The sequence below is a fragment of the Aulonocara stuartgranti genome (genome assembly GCF_965226115.1).
Source record: "Aulonocara stuartgranti genome assembly, chromosome: 10".
In the NCBI taxonomy this organism is placed as follows: Eukaryota; Metazoa; Chordata; class Actinopteri; order Cichliformes; family Cichlidae; genus Aulonocara; species Aulonocara stuartgranti.
Genome location: NC_138946.1, coordinates 12104939 through 12117890, shown reverse-complemented (window position 1 = coordinate 12117890; position 12952 = coordinate 12104939). Strand labels below are relative to the sequence as shown.

Sequence of the window (12952 nt, the reverse complement as noted above, 5' to 3'; positions counted from 1 at the left end):
GTACGCATATGTATGAACAATACAACATTTGTAATTTATTTTATCAATTTTCCTTCTGACGATGCTGTCTGTGTTGAGCGCTCAGTGAATCTGTGTTCGACTACTCCGCCTAGGCTGCACTGTCGAGCGCAGATCCACTGAGCGTTCAACACAGACAGCATAGTCAGAAGGAAGAGCACAGGGCAAGCTAGCGAGACAGAAGTTAAGCTCTGCTTGCAACAAGCAAATTGAACCTCATTCAGATCTGGCGTTTGGAATTATTTTGGTTTTCATGTGACGTATGACCCTGAAGGTAAGCGAGTCATGGACTAAAGTAAAACAGTATGTTGGATGTGCCATGCAATGCTCAATTACATTGGTGTGAACTAGTGTGTTAGCGCAGTTAGCTCGTTAACGTGTTGGCCGTCTAGCCCCATGCACGGAGCAATCGGCCGTAGCTCGTTAACGGAGATTTGCGGTGTTGTGGCGTTAAGGTCATTTCAACGAGATTAACCTGAAAGCACTAGTGGGAACACAACGAATATGACTGCACATTTACGCCGACATCATCCTAGTGCAAAGACAAGTGGAAGCAGAAAAAAAACAAGCAAGCATGCTACTAACTTTAGCCGAGTCATTTAGACAGCTGTTAGCACATGATTCTCCTTATGCTGCTGAGAATATAGCCCAGAAGAAGCGTATAGTATAGCTTTTATTTTGGAAAGAGACATTTCTCTGTAATAAACTCTCTTTTCCAAAGATGAGGGATTCCTCAATCAGATACAGGGCTCGCAATATCGCTAGCCCGACGTCCCGGAGCTAGCGATTTTTTCAGTCTGGCTACCAAAATCTATCTCTGCCCTGCCCGTCGGGCTATTGTACGAAAAATATATGTCAATGCTTTTGCATTCTTTCAGAAATGTAGCTGGGTAATTATGTCATTGGCATCGGTGAGCCACTGTCAATATGTGACATATTGAAGTCGCGTTTGAATTTGTGCTTGTTTTTTTGCTTTCACTTTGCAATCATGCGAACTGTGTATAGAGAGCGACAGCACTGATCTGTGAGTGATGATAATTTGTGCACCAATTCCTCTGACATCGTCTTATCAATCGTTAGCTTACTATGCAAACATGACAAGTGAAATCTCCTGCAGCAAGCTTAAACATGTGAGAGGTTGATCGCGCAGAGAATCGCTGAGCTTATGTGAGTGAGTGTGTAAAAGCATTTCAGTTCTGCTGAGCCAAATAAGACAGGTCAGGGTGAAGAAGTGACAGCCAAAGAAAAGCTTACCACAAAACGGAGAAGTTATGACAAATCAGACTATAAGGCAAAAAGAAAGTGCAGCTTTATGGTTTCATGGACAAAAGAATTTCTGTGGCTGCAATATGACGAGCTAAATAACCAGGGCTGCACATAAGTGGTCCGCAGGTGCGCATTCGCTGTCAAAATAAAAAACACGCACAAGGGTTAGGGTTAAATTTAAAAACTGTACTTTTGAGTTAAAATATATATTTATAATTTTAATAAATGACAAATTAAAAATGCATGAACATTTTTTTGTATCGAAAAAATATCAAACCGTGACACCAAAGTATCGAACCGAACCGAACTGTGAATTTTGTGTATCGTTGCACCCCTAATATACATATATATAAAGTAATAATCTGGCTCATTAAACCTTTAAATTTTTCTTTTTGAGGGAATCAGTAAGACAATAATGCCAAATTAGTTTCCACAGCTAGTACACCACTATGGCTAGGCAATAAAAGTCTATGACGCTAGAAACATGGTTGAGCAGCTGAACTACAATAACAAGCGAAAACAGGAACTTTAAATGGATTGTACTGCAGACCGCAAGGCAAACTGCTGTGGCTGACAAAACAATAACAACAAAAAAGGATGTTTTTGTAAAGAAATTGATGGATCCCTTGGCCTCTCCTTTAGCACCATAATAGAGATAAAAGCAATAAGACAGTATACTGAAGTATCCACACATAACGATTCCTGTCTGTGTCCTATAATTGACATCTTTGATCTGTCTTTACATTATTTGTTTTTAGGTCCAGGGTTGGCATTCATTGTTTACCCCCGTGCTGTAGCCATGATGCCAGTGCCCCAAGTGTGGTCGGTGTGTTTCTTCCTCATGATCATTCTGCTTGGGTTGGATAGTCAGGTACTAATCCACGTTAGAGTATGTATGAATGAAGAAATGGAATACTATGTGACTAATGAACAAACCGTGTGTTGCAATTGGTTCCTTACAGTTTGTTGGTCTGGAGTGTGTGATGACATCACTGGTTGATCTTTTTCCTTGCCTGCATCAAGGCTATAGACGTGAGCTGCTTCTGCTGGCTGTATGCTGTACCTGCTGTTTGCTGGGACTCTCCTTGGTCACTGAGGTACGTATTCAGTACAGACGGAGCTACACGATAAGAAAACATTAAGGACGTTTTTGATACTGTTTGACCGATATAGCTCTTAATGTGATTTGTAGTGAGACTGAAAGAACTATATAAGGTATGTAGTCAACTACTAACTAAACCTTAGTTATTGACACTACATGTTTTAGTGTACAGGTAGAATCAAGGGAAGTGGCCTCTACTGGAACACATTTAAAAAATAGGGATGAAACAGTGGGGTTAAATCCATGTATTCTGGGGGGCTAAGACAGATCTAATGAAAAATAAACGAACAGAATAAACTTATACTATAAATCTTATATCTAAACATTTAGTTTTACCTAAAAATGAGACCGCTATGGTGTGCTAACTAGAATACAGTTCATATTTAGGAGTTTTTTCCCCAAGGATCCAATTTCCAAGTATGGAAAAATTCTTTTACATAGCAAGAACACGTATGTGCTCCAGATGTGAGTTTGATCAATTTTGGTTTTGGTGTAACACTATAACCCGCAACTGAAATCCTTTACTCTTGTCACTGTGCAAAACAAGTACTGCATGTTGCATTCTTGCTCTTTTATCTCCAGGATTACTGCTACTGTGGTGTATACTTTATGAATGATGCCTTTGAGTTGGGGGAGTTGTATCTGGGGATTGCGTGGGTTGCATTTGGCCACGGTTTCCATGCTAAGTAGAGCGGATGCAGCTGTCATGACTGGTGGTTGGGTATCACTTACCTTTGTAACACTGCCTTTTTATACTGGTTCCAACTTAGTATCTTAGCAGGGTTCCCACTGCACTAGAGCCTCTATAGCTCCAGCTGTGACTGACGCTTCCTTCTTTTGACGTTCCAGCTCTAGAAAACAGCTGCATTTTAATTATGTATTTGGGTCTTCTGCTCATCTAAGGTTCTTGAATATGTTGCTGTAGCTTCTCAGTACTTGCTCATATGTGTCTTGTTCTAGTAATGCACTTTAATCAGCATGTCCTGCTTGCCTGACATTCAATGCAAAGATTGTGGTTTGACGCTACAGCAATATTTCTCTTGCTCATGTTTCAGTGTAAGCTTGTGCATTAATCAATGCTTTGTTGTGTTCTTTAAATGAATTAATGGCTTTGCTGTAATATTTAACCTATTTAACACAAGCTAAAGTTAAATTTAAGGTGACAGTTAAATATATATGGCTGACATACATATGGTTTTTAATTATTTTAACTGGCAAAATAATATACACAAAATTTTGTGATTGGATACCATTTAATTATTGAAGTTCCAACCAAGATATAATAATTTATTTGATTCCAAATTACTATTAATAAGAAAAGACAAATTTAAGTTTATTTACCCCATATCAGTCACCTGAAGTAAAATAAAATTCACAATAATGCACCTCGATTGAATTTTCAAGTTTTAACACTTTCAAAATATCTATGTGGTTATTTTATTAAGGTTAAAATCATGTGCACTTAATTAACTAATTATCAGCAAGTGTGACCACGTCTATAATAGTGGATGTTTTGGCAGTTTGCTGGTCTGGAGCACTCAGGTGAGTGTTAACACTATGCCATGCTATTCTGGGAGTGGACATTTTTAAGATTAGGCCATACAATGCCCGGGAAAAAAAACCTCTAAGCCTCAGTTAGCATGTTGAAGTTTATAATAGAAAAAAAAACTGAATAAGTAGGGCTTGCCTGGAAGGCTTACTAAGAGAAATCATTTTTTCCTCTAAAAAGAGTATGACAGATTCGGTTTAGCTTTGCAAAGCAGCATCTGAAGAAACCACAAGTATGCTGGAACAATGTCCTTTGGACAGACAAGATCAACGTGGAGATGATTAGCCATAATGCACAGAGTCACAGATGTCAAGCAACTCATGAAGTTTACATTACTTGCTGGAGGAGGGGTGATGAATCAGGCTTGCTATGCAGCTTGCAGTCATTGAGCAGAACATGCCGTAGTATTTTAGAGTCAAATGTGAGACCAACTTGAAACTAAAGCTTGGCTGAAACTGGGCCGTGCAACAGGATAATGATTCCAAGCACAACAACAAATCCAAAACAGAATGGCTGACAAAGAAAAATAAAAATCAAGACGCTGCAATGGCCCAGACCTCAAACAGACTGAAATGCTGCAGTGGAGCCTTAACAGAGCTATGCATAAATAAATTGTTGTAGGGAAGACTTGGCTAAAGTTTCTCAGAATCAGAATATTTTATTAGTCATTGGGGAAGACTGGGCTAAAATTCTTCCACAATGACATTAGAAACCAATAAAGAAGTTATTGCTGCGAAAGGGGGTTTTATAAGGTGTTATATCATGGAGGTGCAGGCTTTTGGATTGAGCACTCATAACAAGCCAGATGATTCATTTCTTCTTTAGCCTGGAGCATGTGGTGTCTGTGTGTTCCAAAAATGTCAATTCATGACCACAGAGCAGTTTTTTACTCCATGTCCATGTTGAATGAGCTCTGGCACAGAGATACTGTAAGAGCAGTGTTTCTGGATTGTGTCCACATAAGGCTTTTTCTTTGCCTTCATCTGCATTTGTGGGTGACATGGCAGACAATGATTTCTGGAAGTGATCCTGAGACTAGTAGTGCAGTGATTTCCATGACAGAATCATGCCTGTTTTTAATGAAGTGCTGTTTGAGAGCTTAGGGATCTCAGGCATCTAATATTAAGAATCAGCCTTGTCCATATTCAGTCTTGTTGACAGACAACATGTTATGTACACATAGATGATAAGTTGTTTACAGTCTTCACAATTTTACAATTTACAATTTGAAATTGTGAGATGGAACGGTTGGAAAAGTGAAGATGAAGTCACCTGTGTCCCAAATTTTCTTGTTGAATCGCTGCATATTGGAGAAGTGAAAATGTTTTTTAGCTGGAGGATCCGGTCTTTTAGAATCAGAATCAGAATACTTTATTAATCCCGAAGGAAATTATGGGTTACAGCAGGCAGCATGCTAATGGCGGATCCGCACTTACAAAGGAACCTTTATAAGTGTAGGGCAACTAAACTGGCCAAACGGAGCTCCAACACAAGCATAATGTAATTAGAGTACCATACCTGGAATGAATGTAGAAAAACATTAAAAGAGATGTCTTTTATCTCAAAAATCTCTTTAAAAACACCACAGAAGAGAAGTTTCTATGATGAAGCACAATGCAAAATCTGGTAGTTAAAACCACCAGCTTTACTAGATATATATATATATATATATTAGGAAATCAGAGTGTCATTACAGTTAGTTTGTATATATGTATATATGTATACATATATATATATATATATATTTATTACCACGGTGGTCCCCGTGGTAATCGGAGCACTAGGTGCGGTGACTCCCAAGCTAGCTGAGTGGCTCCAGCAGATCCCGGGAATAACATCGGAGATCTCTGTCCAGAAGAGCGCAGTCCTGGGAACAGCTAAGATACTGCGCAGGACCCTCAAGCTCCCAGGCCTCTGGTAGAGGACCCGAGCTTGAAGGATAAACCGCCCGCAGGGGCGTGCTGGGTGTATTATTTATTTATTTTATATATATATATATATATATATATATAATAGGGTGCAACGATACTCGTATCGATATTGAACCGTTCGATACAGTGCTTTCGGTTTGGTACGCATATGTATCAAACAATACAAAATTTTTAATTTATTTTATCAAGTTTCCTTCTGCTGTCTGTGTTGAGCGCTCAGTGGATCTGTGCTCGACAGTGCAACCTAGGCGGAGTAGTTGAACACAGATTCACTGAGCGCAGCGCAAGCTAGCGAGACAGAAGTTGCAACATGGAAAATTGAACCTCCCCCACCCTCATTCAGATCTGGGGCCCGTTCTTCGTACGTCGTTTACTACATCCAAGATCAAATGACACATCCAAGACCAAATCATCGCGCTAACTCTGAGCTCGCTAATCCGGTTCTCCGAACACACCTGCTGTTGACGATTAGTACAGCTGGATGAAGTAATGTGAGCTCACTGGGTGTCGTAAAAGGGGCTACGCATCGATAGTAGAAACATTGATCGGCAACCCTCTGATTGGTCGGCGAAAATGTCGAAGGAGCGTGCTCGGTATTTTTCGGCAGCAGAGCAAGAACTCTTGAGTGAGGGATTTCAGGAGTTTCAGAGTTTAATCAGAACACAAGGGAACACTGCAAAGGCTGCAAAAGCAAGGAGAGAGGGCTGGCAGAAAGTTGCTGACAAATTCAACTCGTAAGTGATTTAATAATAACAATAATAATGGATTGGATTTATATAGCGCTTTTCAAGGCACCCAAAGCGCTTTACAATGCCACTATTCAGTCACTCACATTCACACACTGGTGGAGGCAGCTACGGTTGTAGCCACAGCTGCCCTGGGGCAGACTGACAGAAGCGAGGCTGCCATATTGCGCCATCGGCCCCTCTGGCCAACACCAGTAGGCGGTAGGGTAGATTTATTATATTACACTATATTATCCAATATTATATTACATTATATTATATTATGTTATATTATATCCCCTTACACATTAGAGCCACAACAGGACCCACTAGAACATGGGAACAAGTAAAAGTGAAATATAGGAATATTCTACAGAATGGTAATATTTATCACTTATATTGCTTTTCGTCTCTTGGAAAGAGACCCTGAAATAATCTGTTTGTTTGTTCATAACAGCAACCAAGAAAAGGGCAGAGCAAAAAAAAAAAGACAGGTGGTGGTCCTGCACCCCCTCGTCAACAAGTTGGTTAAGTGAATAATACCCTCACGGGAAAATCGATATCTCTCAATGAGCACACTGTCGCGCTGAGCTAAAGGATCCTGTCTATCCCGCAATATACGCTAAATTCTGAGGACTCTCCTTATCAATCTTGCACCTTCCGCAATGGGTGGCTCGCGTATACGGACAGGACATGGCTGCGACAGGCTTCCCAAATCCACCTTCGCTTTTATAGCCGTGGTCTCTCATCTTGATTACACAAAGTAATTTGCAATTACTACTCTGAAATATGACTTACATCTGTAATAATAGTACATTTCCCTTTTTTAGGAAATGACCTGTATGTATCTGTGTGAAATCAATAGAAGGATCAAGTGCTGCATTATCTTTAGTTACATTGATGTTATTTATTTATGGTGAAACAGTGGTGGAATATCGCTGTTGCTTTCGTATAAATGAAGCGGACATACCTGCGTGGCCGCGATCTAATCCTGTTTACATAAAGTAAACCTGCTCCCGAGCAGGTTTACGCTTACGGCTCTGTTGCTATGGCAGCAAGTCCCGGATGAGCTTCGGGGAACCGAACGATCCAAGATCACGCGAAATCGTCAACAATCTAATCCAGCTAATTTACTTAGCGAGGTACGAAGAACGGGCCCCTGGCCTTTGGAACTATTTTGGTTTTCATGTGAAGTATGACCCTGAAGGTAAGCGTGTCATGGACTAAAGTAAAACAGTATGTCGGATGTGCCACACAATGCTCAATTACATGGGTGGGAACTAGTGGTTAGCGCAGTTAGCTTGTTAACGTGTTGGCCGTCCAGCCCCACACATGGGGCGATCCGCGGTAGCTCGTTAACGGAGATTTGCCGTGTTGTGGCGTAAACATCACTTCAGATTAACGCTGACAGCACTAGTGGGAACACAACAAATATGACTGCACATTTACGCCGACATCATTCTAGTGCAAAGACAAGTGGAAACAGACAAAAACAACAAGCACGCATGCTACAAACTTTACCCGAGTCATTTAGACAGCCGTTAGCACATGATTCTCCTTATGGGGACCTGATATGTTTAATAATATGCTGCTGAGAATATAGCCCAGAAGAAGCGTATAGTATAGCTTTTATTTTGGAAAGAGCCATTTCTCTGTAATAAACTCTCTTTTCCAAAGATGAGTGATTTCTCGATCAGATAGATTTATTTTTTTCTTACTTTTTTGTTTCAGCAACATTAAATTTAAAAACTGTACTTTTGAGTTAAAATATATATTTATAATTTTAATAAATGACAAATTAAAAAAGCATGAACACTTTTTTGTATCGAAAAAATATCGAACTGTGACACCAAAGTATCGAACCGAACCGTGAATTTTGTGTATCATTGCACCCCTAATATATAACTGTAATGACGCTCTGATTTCCTAAATTTTAACAGAAAGAAAAAGACACTGATCAGAAGAGATTTCGTTTGATAAGGTGGATTTCAAGATTCTGGCAAAAGGCCTATAATAGTTACCCTTTTCTTGGAAAACACTTTTAATTTTAAAAACTTTGCACTGCAAAAGTTTTTAGATAACAGATCTGAGATCACTCTGGTTAAGTCTCAAAATGGCAAAGACATAATTAGGCAACATACACGGGAGCTACAACAACTTACTGTTTTCTGGTGTAATATACAATTTTACAGTATTACCATGGCAACCACAATTAGAATAAACATCAGAATTTTTATATAAGTTTTATAAGTTTGCATCTATCTGGTATAAAACCATCAAACTGCTTTAGTAAATTTTTAATTACTCTATTAAAATGTAAATTGCTCCAGTAAACCCTAAGGAAAAAAAATGCATAATAAAGTCATGCCAAGGGACATGACCAAGCATGCTTGTGTCAACTGTTGTGAGTGAGACTGAGTATGTCTGTGATTAGCTTTATTTCCTAACTTTCTTTTTATCATTGGATTTGAACGACTGTGTATTATTCCCCCTGTCCTTTTTTGTTTTTTTAGGGAGGAATGTATCTGCTCCAGCTGTTAGATCATCATGTCTGTAGTGGCACCACTCTGCTGCTTCTCTCTTTTTGCCAGTCTGTGAGCATTGGCTGGGTGTATGGTAAGTCAGACAAATAGCCAACCAATTACAGACTGTGTTGTGACAAAAAAAAAAGACGCTGCTCAGATTCAGAACAATTTTCATTGAGACAAAGACCAGCGTCTGCTTGTTTGGTATAGATTAGTTTGAAATAAATGGTTGGTCTTTCTAATAGCTCTCTTTTACCTAAAGGTGCTGATCGTTTTTATGGTAACATCTCAGACATGATTGGCTATCGTCCACACCCATTCATGAAGTACTGTTGGCGCTACATCACTCCTTTCACCTGTTTTGTAAGTCATGTCATATAATAATGTATAATTTGTGTTTCCCTTTCCACAGTTTTGGCACCGCAGAGTATTCACACTTTTCAGTTTCACACTGAAGAATAATCCACTTTGTCTTATTTCATCACAGGGCACCTTTGTCTTCTCCATTGTCAGATATTCCCCACTGAAGTTCAGTAGCACTTATGTTTATCCACTCTGGGCCAACATCTTGGGCTGGTTCATTGCCACAGTCTCCCTCTCCCTCATTCCACTGTTTCTATTATATAAAATAATCCAGGGAAAGGGCACTCTTCGACAGGTGAGCCTTTTTTCTCTCAAAAATTGTGGAATCAGTATGAGATAGCTTATATTTGATGGGGAATGGATTCACTTTTAAGAACCATCACTGACAAAGAAAAACAATAACTTATGACATTGAGCGTTCACTGTTTTTATTGTTTATCTATGCTTAGTTATTTTGGTGTATTAATAGACATAGAATAGTTTTTATCAGTGGGAAAAGCTGTTAAATGCATGAAAATGCAGTTAAAAGTCCAAAACCTATGGCCCTGTTCACATTTTCCAAAGCAGTCCAGTCTGAGTTGGAGACTTTGGTTGGCTGATTCTGGCCCCTGGGTCTGAGAAAAGTGTTTGGATTTTCCCAAATTGTTAAATTCAGTGTTTGAACATTTTTAAAGAGTTTTGGACTGCATACACTGAATCCCTGGCCTTTCACCAGGAGTATCAGCAGGAGATCTCAAATCATCTTACATAAGAATGAGTTTATGGAAAACACTTTTAGAATTAATACAGGGAAAACAATGGACTCCTTTTTTCTGTTTAATTAGCGAGCCTTACTCCACCATAATGTGACCGTGGCCTCTGAGTTTCATGTTAAGTCAGTTCTGTTCTACTGCTGCAAATACTTATCAGCACACTAAACGTATTTCACCTTTTTTGTGTTTTTATTACATCTTCATGAAATGTCAAATTATAATATTGTAATACTGAATTGTTCTTTTACAGGAAAACTGAATGCAATTCTTTCATTGGTTGTAAAGTTTCAAGTTTGTATTTAATTGCGCCTCATATCTTCCAAAAATGTTAATCAAAAATCTATTTAAAGATGGCTTTTTTTAAATCCTCAAAACAATTACAATCTACAATTTATCCTTTCTTTCCTCAGCGTTTCTTAGAGCTCTGCCAGCCTGTAGACGAACCGCTGTTTGATCAAAACCTCCATCTTGCTTTGGGACGAGATGGTACAGCAGACCACACAGACCTCGCTCCTTTATCATGCAATGGGGAAAACACTCAATGAACACAATAACATAACGGACATTGTAAATTACTCTCTGCTCTTCTGAGCTTTTATCCATCTAATGAAACTTAAAGAGTGCTTTGAAAAGAACAAACATGCCCTGAAATTTTTACCTACAGCTTTCACATTTGTACCTTACCTTAGTTTACCTTTATCTAATTATATTTCATCTTTAAGCTTTAATATCTTCAATAGCAATAAACCTATATTATCAAAATATATTAGAACAAGCTTATATACTGTTTATATAGTTTGTCTTAAGCGAGCTGAATAATAGAACTGCACACACACACACACACACACACACACACACACACACACACTCATATAATTTTAAGCTGCGTTACCATTTCATATGAATAAATAAATCCCATGTAGTGATGGGATCAAAATGCTGGCATTCTGATCCATGAGAAGGCAACTCTGTAGTCAGTACTACATTATTCCATGACTAAAGTACTCATGTAGTACCCATCTGTAAACTCAGGCGTAGTTTTGAACTCATCTGTTAATTCTTGTAACTGTATCTAGACCGTTTACCAAATCTGTCCAGACAATTGTTACTATTAATTCAATTATTATTTTTTATTATTTTGTATCGGTATTGTTTGTTTTGCTTACGGTAGTCACTTTGTTCATTTCATTTCAGTTTCAAATATTTAAAAGTGTTTGCTTCTTCATTTTTTCCATAACATGGAGGGTTTTGTATTAAATTCAGAATGTGATTTGCAATAATGACGTCCCAGTCTCAAAAAACACATTCTTCTTGTGGTGTTGTGTTGATAATTTTGACCAAAGGGACAGACTAAAGCTGAAGAAATTTTCTGTATATTATTATTTTAGCTTAGATACGATATGAAAAGTGTAAAAAGCAGCCAAAATCTACAGAAAGGCTGAAGACCACTTAAAAATTCTACAAGAATATTTTGCTCCTTGTAGGGTAGGTAACTGTATTGATCTGACAATGGAAATTGTTGTGTTACGGCAGCAATATAAAGAATAGGAAGCAAAATATGAAGAAATGAGGAGTGGCTATTTCTGTTTCGCAATTTCTTGAATAAAAAAATTAACCCTATATATTTTTTTGTGCAGTAAAGCAGATTATTAAATTATTTAATTAAAATGTATTTGAAGAGAAAATAAATATTTTCCACTTAGTGAACCAAACTATAATTTTTATATATATATATATATATATATATATATATATAAATAATTACAAAGTGTGTGTCTGTTGGTAAAATAAGTGTTGGACACGTCACCAGTTTTCAAAGTAAATATATTTCTAAAGGTGCTATTGACACGAAATTATCTTTCACACAAACTATTTATACTTTTTCCCACTCCTGCACAGTGGGCGTGGACCACCCATAATTTTGTTGTACATATAAAATGACAATAAAGGGCTACTCTATTCTATTCTAAATCCTGACTGTTCTGTGGATTCAGGTGACTGGCCAGCTTCCACCAGCTTTAATTCCTTCTCTGAAACCAACTGAGAGTTTCCTTGGGTGTGTTTGGTGAACTGATGTTCTTTTCACTTCCAGGATTATGGCCCCAACAGTGCTCACTGGAACCTTCAGTAGCTGAGAAATTAACCAATAACCAACACCATCAGTATGTTTTGCTACCATGAGGGTGCCAAGGTCTTGAGAGAACTCACTGGTTTAACCCATCATTAGATGCTTCGTGTGTGTGAAACATTGGTAATTTTCATAGCCCATCAGTTGGACTGAACCAGGTGATAATGATTTACACTTAGTGGCAGGATTGCTTTCTAATGCGTGGATTAGATGGATTATTACTGACATCTGGTGAGAATCTAGTGAGAATTCCATGTCAAAAGCACCTTTTGAAATATACATTTACTTAGAAAACTGGTGATGTGTTCAATACTTTATCTATTTCTATATATAAATTCCCGACTCATCCCTGTAGGCAGTCATTACCCTTTAAGCTCAGGTTCTCTACCCAAGGCCTGGGAAGTTGAGGGTCCTGCACTGTATCTTTGCTGTTCGTAGGACTGTGCTCTTCTGGAGATCTCGAGTGGTCCAGTTATCCCTGAAACCACTTCTCTGGTGAGCCTGGTGAATGAAAGAGATGGACTGGGGCTAGAGGTGCCCAACGTACAAATCTTATAGATCACGATTTTGAAACGCATCATGGCCTCCACATG

The 12952-nt window shown here is 38.5% G+C and overlaps 1 protein-coding gene across 3 annotated transcripts in view; it reads left to right on the top strand.

The window, feature by feature from the left end:
• LOC309715398 (sodium- and chloride-dependent GABA transporter 2-like) overlaps window positions 1-11933 on the top strand; it is a 34074-nt gene extending 22141 nt beyond the window's left edge. For all 3 annotated transcript variants that reach the window (XM_082548474.1, XM_082548475.1, XM_082548476.1), the window contains 6 exons: window positions 2043-2155; window positions 2247-2381; window positions 9105-9207; window positions 9379-9479; window positions 9604-9774; window positions 10642-11933. In XM_082548474.1, coding sequence (XP_082404600.1) covers window positions 2043-2155; window positions 2247-2381; window positions 9105-9207; window positions 9379-9479; window positions 9604-9774; window positions 10642-10776 — 758 coding nt within the window. In that variant the 3' untranslated portion in view covers window positions 10777-11933. The remainder of the gene's footprint in view (window positions 1-2042; window positions 2156-2246; window positions 2382-9104; window positions 9208-9378; window positions 9480-9603; window positions 9775-10641) is intronic.
• The last annotated feature ends 1019 nt before the right edge of the window (window positions 11934-12952 follow it).